At 36.5% G+C, this 15,544-nt stretch overlaps 1 protein-coding gene across 3 annotated transcripts in view; it reads right to left on the bottom strand.

Moving 5' to 3' along the window:
* Positions 1-4,572: 4,572 nt before the first annotated feature.
* ARHGEF7 (Rho guanine nucleotide exchange factor 7) overlaps positions 4,573-15,544 on the bottom strand; it is a 120,175-nt gene continuing 109,203 nt past the window's right edge. For all 3 annotated transcript variants that reach the window (XM_054391166.1, XM_054391174.1, XM_054391197.1), the window contains 3 exons: positions 7,963-8,062; positions 7,282-7,336; positions 4,573-4,695 (listed from right to left, as the gene is read on the bottom strand). In XM_054391166.1, coding sequence (XP_054247141.1) covers positions 4,573-4,695; positions 7,282-7,336; positions 7,963-8,062 — 278 coding nt within the window. The remainder of the gene's footprint in view (positions 4,696-7,281; positions 7,337-7,962; positions 8,063-15,544) is intronic.

Here is a 15,544-nt window from a genome sequence, read left to right as displayed (position 1 = left end):
TGCAGCCCACGGAAAAGACCATGGTGAATCAGGTTGTTCCCCCTGCAGTCCATGGATGTCCATGTGAAAGCAGATACCCACACTGCAGCTTGTGGAGGACTCCATACTGGAGCAAGTGCCCTGAAGGAAACTGCAGTCCAGAGCCCACCCTGGGAGAGGCTCCTGGCAGGTACTGTTTCAAATTTTGTTCTTCACCATCCAACTCTACTTTTAAATGGCAAGAAGGTAGTGTCTTTTATCTCAACACACAAGCTTTTCCATCTTATTCCATCCATCATCATCTCCTGTGGATGAGCAGTAGAACAGCTGAGTAGGGTCTGCAGCCAGACAGGCAACCTGCCACAATAAAACAGACCCCCAAAAGACAATCTCCCAAACACTTCAGGTGACAAATTATTTAAAATTGTCTATACAGTGATGAACCAAGAAAAAAAAAAAATGGAAAATAAGATTTCTTCTGGTAAAAGTTACAAAATGCTGCAAGTCCTCTGTTCTTTTCACAAATACCTCCTTGCTAAACTACAAACCCCTTAAAATGCCTTGTCCAAAGACTGAAACCATCTTTCCAAATTACTCCCTATGCTTACCATTAGCCACTCCATCATGCTGCATAAAGCAATACCAATGATGTTCCTATAGTAAGCACTATCCCACTCCCATATTTCAGGTAGCATCAACCAAATAATACCCCTGTGCTATGCAGGGCCAAATCAAATTCCAGGTCTATTCAGATGACTTGTGTATGTAGGGAGTTTTCAATTTACTTATGCAGTGATTTGATTTTCTAATGTTTCTTGCTTTCTTATCTACTGTCCTTGATCTCCTCCATCTGGAACACAAGCCCTATGAGGAGCAGCTGAGGGAGCTGGGGTTGTTTAGCCTGGAGAAAAGGAGGCTCAGGGGAGACCTTATTGCTGTCTACAACTACCTGAAGGGTGGTTGTAGCCAGGAGGGGGTTGGTCTCTTCTCCCAGGCAACCAGCAACAGAACAAGAGGACACAGCCTCAAGCTGCGCAAGAGGAAGTTTAGGCTTGATCTTAGAAGTTCTTCACAGAAAGAGTGATTGCCCACTGGAATGGGTTGCCCAGGGGTGGGGTCAGCATCCCTGGGGGTGTTTAAGAAGAGACTGGATGAGGCACTCAGTGCCATGGTCTAGTTGATTAGTTAGGGTTGGGTGATCGGTTGGCCTTGATGATCTTGGAGGTCTCTTCCAGCCCGGTTGATTCTGTGATTGTATTGCCCAAGCAGGTCAGGTTGCCAGAGAAAGCTGAAATTCCTCAGCGCAAGACAGTTAAGATCCACCTTCTCACCCCCCTAAACAACCCTAAACAATCAAAAGCCCAACAAACCCAGGAAAAAGCCCTTTCAAGATATTGTATCAACTATTAGATAGCAAAAGTCATTTATATGAAAGGCAAAAGAAAATTGAAACCGTTTTCCTTCTTACTATCATAATCCACATATTAGATGAAACATAACACTTCATAGGGTAGGGGAAAAATTATGGTTTAATTACAATGTAGCATAAACACTTTAGTAGTCAATACCAGATATTGTGATGCCTAAACTAAACTGGAGTTCTCCACAGATCCCGTAAACAAACACTCTAAATTCCCTACATGATTGGCATTAAGAAGGTTTATACAAAGGTGGTCAGTTGTTCAGTCTTTAAGATGTCATGACACGGTGAGACAACACACATACACATCAGTAAGTACAGAGAAATGTTATGCTACATTTTGGACAGTTTAGAACCGAAAGTGCTTCACATCTACAGGATAAGAAATGGCTTCGTCTCCTCATCCCTAAATGATGAGAGCAAAGAAATAACCCTTTCATAGGTTAAATAAACAGTGCCCCATTTATCCATGCTTACATAAAGTTTCCAACAATTCAGAAGGTCCATGGTGAAATTTACAATCTATATACAGTACAACAAATTGTCAAAAGTTCAGATACTCCTTGGTTCCCGAAAGTCTGAAGCTCATTCTCTGCACTAGGTAAAAAAACAAAAAAAAACCCCAAAAAAACCACAAAAAAAACCCCCACACAAACTAAAAAAACCCAACACAAACAAAGCAAACCTACCTACAGTATTCATTTTTTTCTTCATTTTTTCCCTTGTTTTGTAAAAATTAAGCATCCCAATCCACCTTGAATAAAATCAGTCCCTACGTCCTGATCATATTTAACAACTGCTTAATCCCAGTGTTTAAGGCATGTTCATTAGGTGTCAGTACAGGGGTACTGTCAGAAATGATAATAATCACAGGTATGAAGAGTCAGCACGTTTACATAGCAATGCCACTCTTTACAATACAAAGTAAAACAAACTGTTCTAATGGATGTTGTTCCTGAGTTAAAATTTGCTAAATACTGCTAAGATTAATGTTTTCTTTTTTATACTTCTTGCTCTGGAATGTCCTTTCACATACACTCAACTGAAAATTAAAATTCTCTCTGAAAATAGCCCAAATGTCAGAAAGCAAAAATGCTAGCAAAATTCTAATTACATGAGCATTCCAAAAAACTAAATTTAGCCAAAGTGCTATGAATTTGCAGGATTTAGTGCCACTTAGCTCTTACCAAGAGTATTTTCTAAAAATGAAGACAAATATAAATGTCAGTCCACATTCTTTTGCAACTGAAAACATCAGGAAAAGATTTGGGTATCAAGAATTCTAATTTTAAGGTTCAGTCAATAGAAGCAATTCTGATACTGCAGACATTTTTAGTTTTCTTATCCACTCTCCTCCCTTAGAATTAAAGGAAGACATTTTAAAATTGTAGAAACAAATTACAATACGTTCAAATATATTGAGCTTTTTAAATCACGCAATTAACTGTCTATCCAGGTTATTTAGTTTTCATTCCCACAGAACTGTTTCTCAAGTAGGTAATCACTGACATTCTTCCCTATTAAAAAAAACCCTGTTCTTGGCTGAGAAAAATAGATAGTTTTAAAAATATTTTTCATTAGATTCAAAACATGCATGAGAATTCTTACTGATCTAATCATGCTGGTTCCAACTCATTAAAGTTCACAGAAACATTTGCTCAAGTCTGACCATTACATTTAGTGGGAGTTAAAGGTCACCAGAACAAGACAATGACAAAAGGTGTGACTCAGGTCTGTGCTATACCTGCATCTCTAACTGTCAGATGAAGAAAAATCCCTCAAAACTGCACCATCTGGAGTTTAATCCAAAATTTGATGAAATTAATGAAAAACAATGAGCTTTAATGGATTAGGTTTTAAGTGCTCCAACTGAAGCTGTTTGCAGTGATGTAGCATCTCTTATTTTAAATACAAGAAAAGACTGCAGTAATTACACCTATCACACTAGGGAATAAATGTGCTTTTATGTATTTTCAAATCTGTCAGCAGTGCAAATTATGAATTACAGTATGATTTTTAAAAAGAACAAAAAAATCTTATTTCCAGATTTGTTTCAATTTAAATCTAAGTAGAAGAGAAACCAGCATCATGCTGAGAAACCAGAGTACAAAAGGAATAACCGCTTCTACAGTGGGAAATCCAAACAGTCTTACGTAGTGGCATGAAAAATGAAATTCTGAATCAAGTTTACCTTAGCCCACGTGTCTTATGCACAAAGGCTAGCTAAAATTTAGTTGTTGTGACCATAAAATATAAATAGCAACAATTTATTCACAAAATTCTGGATTGGCTTGATTATTGTTTTTTTGCTTTAACAAACTGTATGATCTATTAAATTATCAGCCAGCTGTATGTTTAAGCACAAAACCAGAAAATGTAGTACATAAAACACCTAAAAGTCACAGTCATGAAAAGCAGGCAAGTACATCAGTCTTTTGGTGGTCAAAGCACAACAGATTAGTTTGCTGAACAAGCGTGTGTAAATGTAAATCACGGGCATTAGTTTTGTTAAAAAGCGTTTCCACTGTCAGTAAAGAACTTTCTGGATTTTAATACTGTTATTAAAGAATTGTAAACTGTTTAAAAATGTATGCACAGACATAAATTACTGTGAGGACTTAAATACAGTGGTCAATGGGAAAAATGCGGTTTTGTATTTGTGTATGTGATGAGTGGGTAATTTGCAACAAATCCGTGATTATCCATGAGGAACTCTGACCGTTCTTAGGCAAGACAGTGCTGCCGTCACTTCTAACACTTGTGACCACTGTAGTAACAAGAGACACCCCCCCAAAAAAAACATTATCAGCCCTGATACAATCACATATGCATTCAAAATTACAGATATTTACAAGAAAAATATATATTTAATTAAAAAGCCACTGAAAAACACAGACTTTGAGTCAGGTGCTGGACTTTCTGCAAAATGAGGTAATTTAGATGCAAATTAAGTTTAGTAGAGTTCAGGATCCATGGTTTCCACACAAAGTACAGACTGCTTCAGTAAATGGCTTGACCGTTTCTGTATGTTCAGAGCAAGAAATCACTAGATCCAGTTAAATCCTGTTTTGTAGTGTTCTTGATGCAACACTGACTAATGTCAGAATGCTTCCCAGCTCTGTTTTACAACTGGACTTTCAACAGAAAGAAAAAAAAAAAAAGGTAAAATGTAGTTATAAGTTGGTTTCATCCCACGATGGATCATTCATGTTCTTCAGAACTTTTCTAACAAGCTTCTCCAAGTCCTTGCGAGCTCTTTGTTCCTCTTCTAATGATTTCTTCATCTTTTTGTTATCCTGTTTAACAGAGAGAAATATTACTGTTTTGTTTGTGGGCTAGTTTGTTTTTTTTTTCCCCCCAGCCTGTCTTTTCTGACTATATATATATACATACTGTCAATTACAAATTCTGAAGGCCTTCTCAGTATGACTGCCACTAGCTGTACAAAAGCAAAACCACCTAACTTTTCAGTTACGCACGGTTACTTCACACAATGCAACAAAAACCACCAAATGGAAACTGAGCTATTACCTGTTTATACTTAGGGGTCCTTTAAAACCAACTGCTAGTAACAGATGGCAAATAACCTCAAATTCTTCTGCTCAAATCTCATCAATGAAGAGTAGAATATATTTGTTGTTAATGGAGAAGGGAAATGGAGCAGTAAGTAGGATAAGTATCCCTTCCAGAGTGTGTGATTGTAACAAATTTCACAATCTCAGAGAAACTTAATGCAAATTAACTTGCTTCATTAGGAAAGTAGATAGTTGAAAGGAATATCTTGAAAACTGTTAAGTTCACTGGAAAGATTTTGTGCCTAAATCTTAAACCCCACAGATGACTGCCAACAGTCTAAGAGGAGTCTGAATTCCAAGGAACACCACCACTCCAAAAGTATATTAGTGAGTTGAGTCAGTTCTTGATATTGAGCACCCTCAGGTAGCAGTGAATACCATGAACAAAAGGACCGTAAGGATGCCACTGACCAAATCACAGTAATGCTTACATTGTTTAATCCTGTATGAGGTGATGCTGGCAACAGCTGAGAAGCAACCAGAAGATAAGACAACATTATATTAAGGCCCCAAGACAAAAGCCTACAGGTGTTCAACAAACATAGGTCTGCAGTCTACAGATCCCACTGGATTCCCATCAGCTGTCATTTACAGACACTTGTAGAAACAGAACAAGATCAACAGCTACCATCTCGTTACTCTCCTCAAGTCTGTCAAGAAATCCCAAAATTTCATTCTTTTCTTGTAGATGCAGACTTAATTTCTTCTAATTTACTTACTTATTGGCAATTCATGACTGTAGTATTCAAGGGTAGTGGCTGTGGAGCAAGGCTGTGAATAATTTATGGAATTTACTACATAAGGGATCTCTCTTGTGTGGTGACTGACCAACAGGCAGTCTGGTATCTACACCAACCAATGCACTATGAAAGTTTTTATTCATAGTCATTGGTCACTTGGGACCTTCCCAGCTCAAAGATTACTTCTGCTACATCTCCAGTTGACACCATCAGAGAAGCAAACCAATAAAAGCTTCTAAACTGAGAATTCTGATATAAAAGAAAATTAACTGAGGCTTTAATACATCTTGGCTTTGGAAGATAAAAAGTTCTGAAGAAACTATCTGTTTGGAAAGGCACCAGAAAAGAAACCTGTTGCTTGAAGCTCTGGAGAAGGAAAAGGTGTTTAAAGTCAAAACAGAGATCTGCAGGGCCTCAGTGAGGCAGCACATGCATCCCTTCTAAAAAACCAGCCAGGAATATTAGCGGGTTAGTATAGCTGCTTCTATTATGTGAATTATATTAAAAAACCAAAACCAACCAAACAAAAAACCCACCACCCCCCCCCCCCCCAAAGCCCCAAGCTATTGAGTTTGAATCAAAGCCAGGATATACATGCTTTGTATGTTGAAAACAGCAGAATTTGAGTATTTAAGACACTAACTATTCTAATTCATGGAAAATGCACAGCATCCTTAGAAATACTTGGTACACTTATAGAAAGGCAAAGAATTCGGATTCACATTTATAAACCAAAACCTGAAGTAAATTGAATACAAGTCCATTTTACATTAATACAGGAGATTTTATCCAGCTTCTGGAGTCACAACTGTTAAGGGTCAGTTAGCAAATTCACACACTGAAGAGCAAGGACAAATTCAATGCTTTTTCACCTACACATTAAGCAATGACTATGTGCAGCAGCATTAATACGGTTTAAAGAGGCTGTGTCCTGACAACAAAAAAGTATTTTTTAAAAACACCTCATGCTGGAGACTTAAAATATCAGCTGCAGCTTCCATAGTAGCAGCTCAGGTGAGATTTTACACAATTCCCCCAATATGACAAGGCAGTACCTTGAGCTAACCTGAAGTCCCCATTAAAAAAAAAAAGCAAACCACCTGAAAATGTCTCTGGAAATGAGAGGCTTCAAAAACTGATTTGTAGAAGGTGTTCAGGTTTCTGAAAGACCATTAATGAAGGCCTAAATTGATCCAGACATTTATATTAGTAAAATTACACATTACAGAGTCTCTACAAGCTTATTTTGCTAGTGACACAGCAAAACTGAATTTGCTTAAGTTTTAACATTTCACAAGCTGTAAAAATCAAAAAATAAATGAAAACATATCTTAGTAAGTCACCTCAGAGAGAAGATACTTAACACTATTCTCAAACATTGGTGTTCCAAGGACTGATGGCAACCACTTTTTATCAAATTAGTATGTTAACTTTGAAAAGTAAATCTAGTCCACAATTCAAGTTCATCCATGTCAAAATAAATCAACTTACAAGCTGTTATTTATTTTTACAATAAGTCTTCCTCCTTTCCATTCTCCATGTTTTATAAATGTAGTAAGTTACCAACCTGTCTTAACTCCTGTACTTCATCCTTTAACGCATATACTGTGTCAACAAGACTTCTAAAATGAGAAAAGATGATCTGTTACAACCAGTCTCAGAAATACATGTCTAAATCTGTTAGATAAAACTGCTAAATGAAATGCATTATCCCCACAGCCCCAAACCCACAGCTAGCAGGTCATTACAAACTTGGGTAAAAAAAAAATTGTGTATTCATCTTGGTTTAGATTCAATAAGGCAAGGACCTGTTACCGACTTCTGTAAAAGAATACACCTCTTGAGCCTATGGACTTATACTGGTTTCTATGTTACAGCTTACTGGAACAGAACTGTACTACATTTCCAACATAAACCTTAAAAAAAATGAAATAGAATGACAACACACTAACTTTAACAATGACAACAACTTAATATTGACATCCTATAGCACTTAGAAAAATTCCTATGAAGTGAAACATACTCTTTCCACTCCAAGAAGTGGTAAGTTGCATAGCCCATACAAAGAAACCACACTACATGCATTTATTTAAATTAAGGCACTTAAAAGGACTGGCAGCATACTCCAAACAGCTCTGTTCCCTACTGCAAATACTCCATACATGCACTACTATAATGGGAGAGAGGAGGAGAAAGAAGAGTATAAAATTTACTGATTTAATCCATCATTGATTAAATGTTCTCTTACTTCTCTTCTATAACAGTCTGACCATTGCTTTTAGTTTCTTCTACAATTATTTTTTCTTCTTCTGGAAGCAGGACTTGAGGAGCTGATTCTTTACGAGAACCTGTTGTAAGAATAAATTACAAAATGAGCAACTCACAAATATTGATGGAGCGTTTTAAAGATAATTATTTCATTCATTGTACTATACATCTGCAAGACCAAAGTATATCACTCTCCATTTCCCCAGTCCCTCCATACAAGTTATTGATATGTTTTTCATATCTAAAACCACAGCCATACAACAGCAAAAAATTGTCTGATGTTTCCTACCCTGCTGCTGCCATTATTCCTGTGTCATCGATGAGGATGCTACACATGTTTAAAAACCAGAGATTTAAGCCTCAAGAACAGATTCTGATCTCACACTGATACAAATCCAAGAACTAATTCTACTTCAAACCAATTACTCTCTCAGTAAGGAGCAGAACAGTAGTATCAAATCATATAGTGATATAGGAAAAAAGAAGTTAAAACTCCTTTTGCCTGAAACACCATAAACAGTCATGTGCACACATCTACGTACATGTACACTTCCAAATAGCTTTTTTGTCCTATAATGAAATACACACATTGTATTTAATAAATATTTTTCAAGGCAGTTAACGGCTTGACAATAGAACCTCAAAATATTTCAGTATCTTCCAAACATTTCCCACAACCATTACAATTTCTAACATCAAGATAATACACATGGATTCTAAAAAAGTAGCTCTGAATAGAAAGATCTACAGCTCAGAGATGTGCATCCATTCATACATTAAGTATGTCTTCTAGAAACACTAATTAGGGTGGAACAAATTAGAAGCACTTTAAAAAAGAAGATCTATGATTGTATGATTTGATGCGTAAGTAAATTGCTGTCTAAGCATTTGTTCACAATTCAAACAGAAGAGAAAGCACTGAAGTTCTTACATATTTTAACCAAAATACCAGTTTTAAGAAACTACCTATTCATTGTAATGAACTTTCATTAACCAGCAATGTTTTAAGTCTAGTACAGTTTGACTACAGGGTTGACAGTTTGGTACTACAGGGTGCATAGCTGTCAGGAGAAATTAGTTAGCTCTTGCTGAACAGCTCCTTTGTGGTAACAGTGCTTTTCTTTTACAGGTCATGATAAAATACATAAGCTAAACACACAAAAGACGAAAGAAATGAAGCTCAAAAAAATACCGACTTCCTTGACAGCTGCAGTCTTGAGATCTGAACAACAAGGTTTCAGGGACCATGGTTTAGCAGTAAGCTTTAAGGTATTTAAACTATTTTAGCAAAAAATGACACATCCTTCAATGAAGAAAACAGTTTCTTCAGCTGACAGTAAAGATCATACATATCAGAACTTGACGGTCAAAATTTTACGGAATAAAGAAACCTGCAGATTTGAGAACAGAATCTTGTCCTTGAAAGCTGCAAGTTCTTCACCTCACTGAGTGAAGAAATCATTTAAGGGTTAGTATTCTTCCACTCCCACTTCTTTTCCAAGCTCAAGGACATTTCCTCATTTGCGCTGTCAATCTCTGACTGTAAAAAGTTGTTTATTTCAGTTAATTGGTTGCTACTCTGCTTTATTAGGCCAGGAGGTAACACAGAGCTAAACTGTTACTTTAAGAATCAAACGGCAACAGCTGCTAGTAGATCACTACATTTTTGGATCTATCAATGTGGAGTACCTCAGTGCAGCATGTGCTGAGTGAGACACTGACCAAAGGAAGATAACTGCCACACATCACTCACACATGGCCCTTCCACCAAATGGAACACCACATTGTATTTTATCTGTGTGTAGAGCTGCATCCAATTGTCTTTGCCTGGTCAGAGTGACATGGGTCCTTGCAAAGCAGAAATAGGGAGGAAAAAAAAAAAGCTTTTTTTTTTTTAAAAAAAATCACAGCTTTACAGCTAAATACACACATGTACATAAACCAGAAGTCTAGACCAGCTTATCTTCATGTCTGTACAGCATAGCACAGTAAATACTTAGCACTACTGAGAGACAGAGTGCAGTTTCACTAAAACCAAAACATTCACCAACATTATAAACAAAGTGACCACAGAGTACATGCACACACACACTCACAGGATGCAAAACAGTTGCTGTGAACACTGACCTGTGTCACAAAACATTAACTATCATGGAACTGAGGACATCATTGCCCAGTACTGTTGGTCACACAAATTTTGATCTGTATCTCAGAACCCTTGCTGCTCTTTATGGTTTCTACTTAAGAAAGAAACAAAACAAACCCTCCCACTTGATTCTTCACCTCAGTTTGCTTTCCATGAGGTTAGGGGGTTTTGTTCGTTTTTTTGTGTTTATTTGTGGGTTTGTTTTTTTCTTTTTTTTGGGGGGAGGGGTCCTGTTGTTTTTTGTTTGGTATGTTTTTCTGTTCCCCATGGATATTTTTTCCTCTTAAATGCAGCACTTGCTACATATCGAAGTTACAAACACACTGCACATCTATCCTGCAATGAAAGTCCTTGTCATGAGTATGAACTCAGTAACAGTCAAGTTACTTTGCTGTCCTGCTTTTCTGGACCATTTATGCCAGAAGCTTGTCTTTAATTGGTTTTAATTTTTTTAAAGACACATTGTCTGGCAATCACACTTCTAGAGGGAACTTCAAGCAGTCATGTCATTACTGGCACTCAGCATACAGCAATATTTCAGTTGCCGTATCTGTCATTTCTCAATCCTAAGCATCCAAGTTTCACAATGAATTTTATTGAGACACTACTCAGTCTTGTTTCAAGTCAAAGAGGACAAAAGCCAATATTTACATTGATCTCCAACAACTCTAGCCCTAAATCACCTTGAGACAATACAACCAAAAGATTAAAAGAAAAAACAACACGTAAACCAAACCAAAACAAACACCCTCCCCAAAGCTTTACAAACAGCAATTTATTTTATTCCCTTTTTCTTTTTTTTTTTTAGGGGTATTAGGGGAAGTAAGGTAGATGGGAGAAAGGATGTTTAGCAGACCCAGACAACTACTTGAAGAATAGAAAACAAATGATAAGGCTGATTAAGTTGTCATAACTTTTCGATGAGGAACTCCTAAAGCTAGGGCCCTGTAAAAATTTCCTCACTGTTTAGAAATTTGTTGCCTATTTAAGGCAAGCCAACTGAGCACATTGATGGAGACTCAACTAAGTTTTCATTTATATTCTATCGAGACAGTAAGGGTATCTATTCAGTATTTCTCTCTCTCGACACTAAAGTGGAGAGTAAAGCATCACAGTGCTTTTTGAATACCATACGCTAAATTACAGGTTTAACAAATCTAGCCTCCAAAGCAAACCAAGTAACACAGCCCAACTGGAATTCAGACCAAGGCTACAGACCTTTGCAATATCCAATGAGTAAAGTTATGTGACACCTGAGACACAAGAACAGGCCCAGGGATAGCAGATCCCTACTTCCAGTTTTCAGTGTCTGATGCCCTGCCTCATCAGTCAGGCAAACCAGAAAACAGTTCTGAGCATTTCTGGAAAACTGGAAAGATGAAACCTGTTTGATTATTTATGGAAGACTTCATGACAAACATGCACTTAATACCTATCTGAAATTCGTAGAACATCACTCCTAGCCCCGGAATACAGTCTTAACACCACAATGGGAAGAAACTAGAGTGCAGACTGAATGACAGGTTCTCAGTGATGTCCCTTTGCAAGCATAATCACACAACCCCAGCCTTTTGTTTGATTTCCTCCAAATGGAGCATGGCATCTTAAAAAAAAAAGGTTGATATGGTACTATGCTGGTTCCTGACAGAAGTCAGGTATCAGAAGCAGCTGTACTGGTAATAAGTCTGGTCCTTTATACTGAATGTTAGCAGACACATGTGAATACAGTTCAGACGTTTTGCAGAGATCTTAACACATCAGTCAAAAGGGAAGGAAGAGGAAAAAGTAGGATGAAATTCAGATACCTTTTCACTTTAATCAGATACTAAGTCTCTGTGTCCAAAGACCTCATCTGTTCAGGAATCATTTAAGCCAACAGTAAAATGGAGGTGGGTATTCACACCAGATACTTAAGACTAGCTATCCTCAGCTAAAAACCACCTCAACCCAGGCAGGAAAAAAAACAAAGTTCCTTCCTCCGGTAAGCCATCTGGAAAAGAAGGCTCAACCAAGGTATGTTCACAGCGATACTCTGAAGAGTTTGTCTTCTTCCAGTGACTACGAGGATCATAGTTTAAGCTATGGCACTCAAATGTGACGATGGTGGTTAATTTTAAAAAATACACGGTATAATTTCAGGCCATCAGCAATGATTCTGTTGCACATCTTTTAAGTATTATTGTTTTCTTTGAATTTTCATAACTTTGTAATTAGTAGAGATAAGGAGAGAAATAAGGCACAAAGGTAGAGAGTTAGAAAGAGTACTTGTAAATATACAATTTGTTTTTTCACCAACGTTCCTAGGCTCTCTTCACAATCTAAGCAGCTCTTTGAAATTACCTCCTTGAGCTTCAGAGACAGGAGTCTCCTTTGCCACTGAAAAACAATTACATGCACAGGCAACAATTTAGAACTACTGTTAGCCACTGGTAGGTGCAGGCTTGTAAATTTCCTGAAAAAAAAAAGTTAGACAAAAAGTAAGAATTACCTGTCATTTAAAATATTTAGTATTTCATTGCATTAGTTATATTAAAGATGTTAAAGTTGACGAGCAGACCTGCCAAATTAATGTTCTCTTACTCAATGTATCTTTAATGAGGTCTTTATATGAAGAATCCAAACCCCTGTGCTCCCAAGACTCTGCATGCATTGAGATTAAAGCACTGCAAAAAAAAAAAAAAAAAAAAAAAAAAATCCTTTGTGCTATGGATCTGCCAAAGTCAAAAGGGAGCCCTTTAATACCTCTGTGCAGGTAATCAATCAGAATCCAAACATCAAGTCAAACAAATTCACTGCATAAAATCCATCATTGTTTGCAAGTTCTTGAGAAAATTTTTAAAAGTTGAAAGTTGCTGGATTGGCATGAAGCTGTTTGGATTTTTTTAAGTAATAGTGTTATACAAACAGGCAAAAACCCCCACGACACAGATGGCAGACCCACACAGTTTACAGTAAAACGTTTTGACAAGTAGAATGAAAGTAATTGAAGTGGACTGAAACACATACAACTCCATATATAAACATCAGTCATAAGAACAGAATGAAGAGTTTGAAAGACGGATACATCTGAAGAAGGAGGAAATTTCCAAGACAACATTTGGAAAGAGCTATCCCACTAAAATTCTTACATTTCACTAACCAATACAAAACCTTCCAACCAGAGGGCTACAGGGCTAAAACTTAAGTTGCTAATACCATAGTGAAAAAAAACCAAACAGTGATGACTGACATCAACACAGAAGTAGGTGATTACTTCATTTATTCTGGTGTAAACACTTGATTGTGTATATTAGCTTATTGTTTTATTTAAAAATCACTCAAATATGAGCACTTTTAAGTAGAAACACTACAAGATAGATTGTTTTTATTAAAAAGAAAAGTATTGTAATATTATATCTTGAAAATATGTAAGGTTATAGAAAACAGTATCATAAAATGTCCTTCTGGTAACAGGACCTGTAGAAGTAGGTTTTAGATTGTTACAATAATTCAGTTTGTGCATTTATCTGAGAATACACCAATCCAAAAAAATGAAACAGAAAAAAATAAAAATCAGTTAAAGGGATAGTGAGGCAACAGAAAAACACTATAGCTAACAATATCTCTGAAGAGGGTTTTTTCTTGATGCCTTTGGTTTTTGTTTCGATTTCATCTTTGTGTTTTTGTGGTTTTGTTTTGGTTTCATTTTGTTGTGTTTTGGGGGGTGTTTTGTTTAATTTGTTGGTTGGGTTTTATTGTTTTGTTGTTTGTTTTCTTTTTTTAAAAAGGATACAGAAGGGAACATACTCTACATGACATTGAATTTCCTGTAGTTGTCAACTACATTAAACAAGGATTACACATGTAAGCCAAAAAAGCTCTTTCACTTGAACATTTGATTCCTCCAGGAAGAAGGGAGAGAGAAAGGAGGCATGAGGAGAAGAGAAACTTAAGTGTTAAGTTATGCTGTCCTTTCCCCCTGTGCAATAATTAAATATTGAAGTCACAGTCTAGCAAATGCAAAATTTATTTCAACTGTACATAACAGATGTCCTTTTCATATAAAACAAAACACTTAATTGATATATGCAAGCACAAACAATATGCATACTGTACAGTACAATGCAACATTCAGATATACATCCATTTTGTATTTTTAAAAGGCAGTCACCTGAAGATGGCTTCTCCCATTCACAAATGAAGTGCACCATATATTATTTTTCCTATGTTTATGTCACTATATACACATTAGTGTGTTTTGGCAAGATTATGCAAAACACCCAATTAATACTGGTTGGTCTCAATTGATGGCAAATACTAATTCATGGAAACACTGCATAAGCCATGTGAAGAAGGGCTGACAATGGCCTGAACCTACCTTCCATTTCAGATTCTCCATCCTTCCAGTGTATTTGTAACTGTACACACAATTTACAGAATTGCATAAACATAAGGTACTATCATTACCATGACTGAAAGTTCCACAAAAATAGAAACACTGAACCTTTGGACTGAATACCACCATTTCCACATCTGCCTTTTACTGTTTTGTTTTAAAAAGCATTTTGCATTAATACCCTTGGTCAGTTCGCAGTATCTTACAGCCTGTAACACTGAACACAAAATGATTTAAAACGTGTGGTGTTGTTAATATGAGGTTACAAAACATAAGCTATTCTATTAATTATAATAATTAATTACTTAAATGCTACAATAATTAATGGTGGTAAACTGTCAAAGCTTTGGTGCATAGAAAGTCAAAATCTTCAGGTCTGGATAACAAAACATTCTGTGTGATAAGGAAAGTTTAAGTGCAACAACCGTATTACAAATTCATATTTATACTATATAACATGAAACAGACAAAAAAATAATTATTTTTTATCCAGTGCAGGAAACACTATTCAACTAGACCACCACAGTTTAAGAAACAGGGTTAAAAAAACCGAAACAGTCCATACTTTCCATATATGTTAAAAAAAAACAAACCAAAACAAAACAGAAACTGACTGAAAGGAAGAGGGGAGTGAAGCAGGTTACAAACGTGCTGTGGAATGGTATGGAGCACACATACTTATCTTATTTCTCTACGAACACTCCTCCACTTTACAAAGAGTTTCAACATACAGAAGCTCCTGATCATTATGTTAGTACATCTAGTCATGAAGCGTACCCCTGAACACTCTCCTCTCTAAGCACTGCTGCTTTTTGTTAGTCATATTTCAGAATGCCAGCAATAGTGAGAGATGATAAAGCAGGTGATCGAACAAGACCAAATGCAAATTGCAGAAATGAACTGATTTGAAATAGCTCCTCCACGCTGATCACTTTCTGGAATCATGCACATCTAGCAATTACTAACTTTCTGATCATGTAACCCGCAGAAAGGTATTGATTATGTTTTAAACAGTGTGATCAAGTTCCTAGGCATCAGTTA

This window comes from Indicator indicator, chromosome 1 (genome assembly GCF_027791375.1).
Source record: "Indicator indicator isolate 239-I01 chromosome 1, UM_Iind_1.1, whole genome shotgun sequence".
Taxonomy (NCBI): Eukaryota; Metazoa; Chordata; class Aves; order Piciformes; family Indicatoridae; genus Indicator; species Indicator indicator.
The sequence above is the reverse complement of the archived record's forward strand: the minus strand, read 5'-3'. Positions and strand labels throughout refer to the sequence as shown.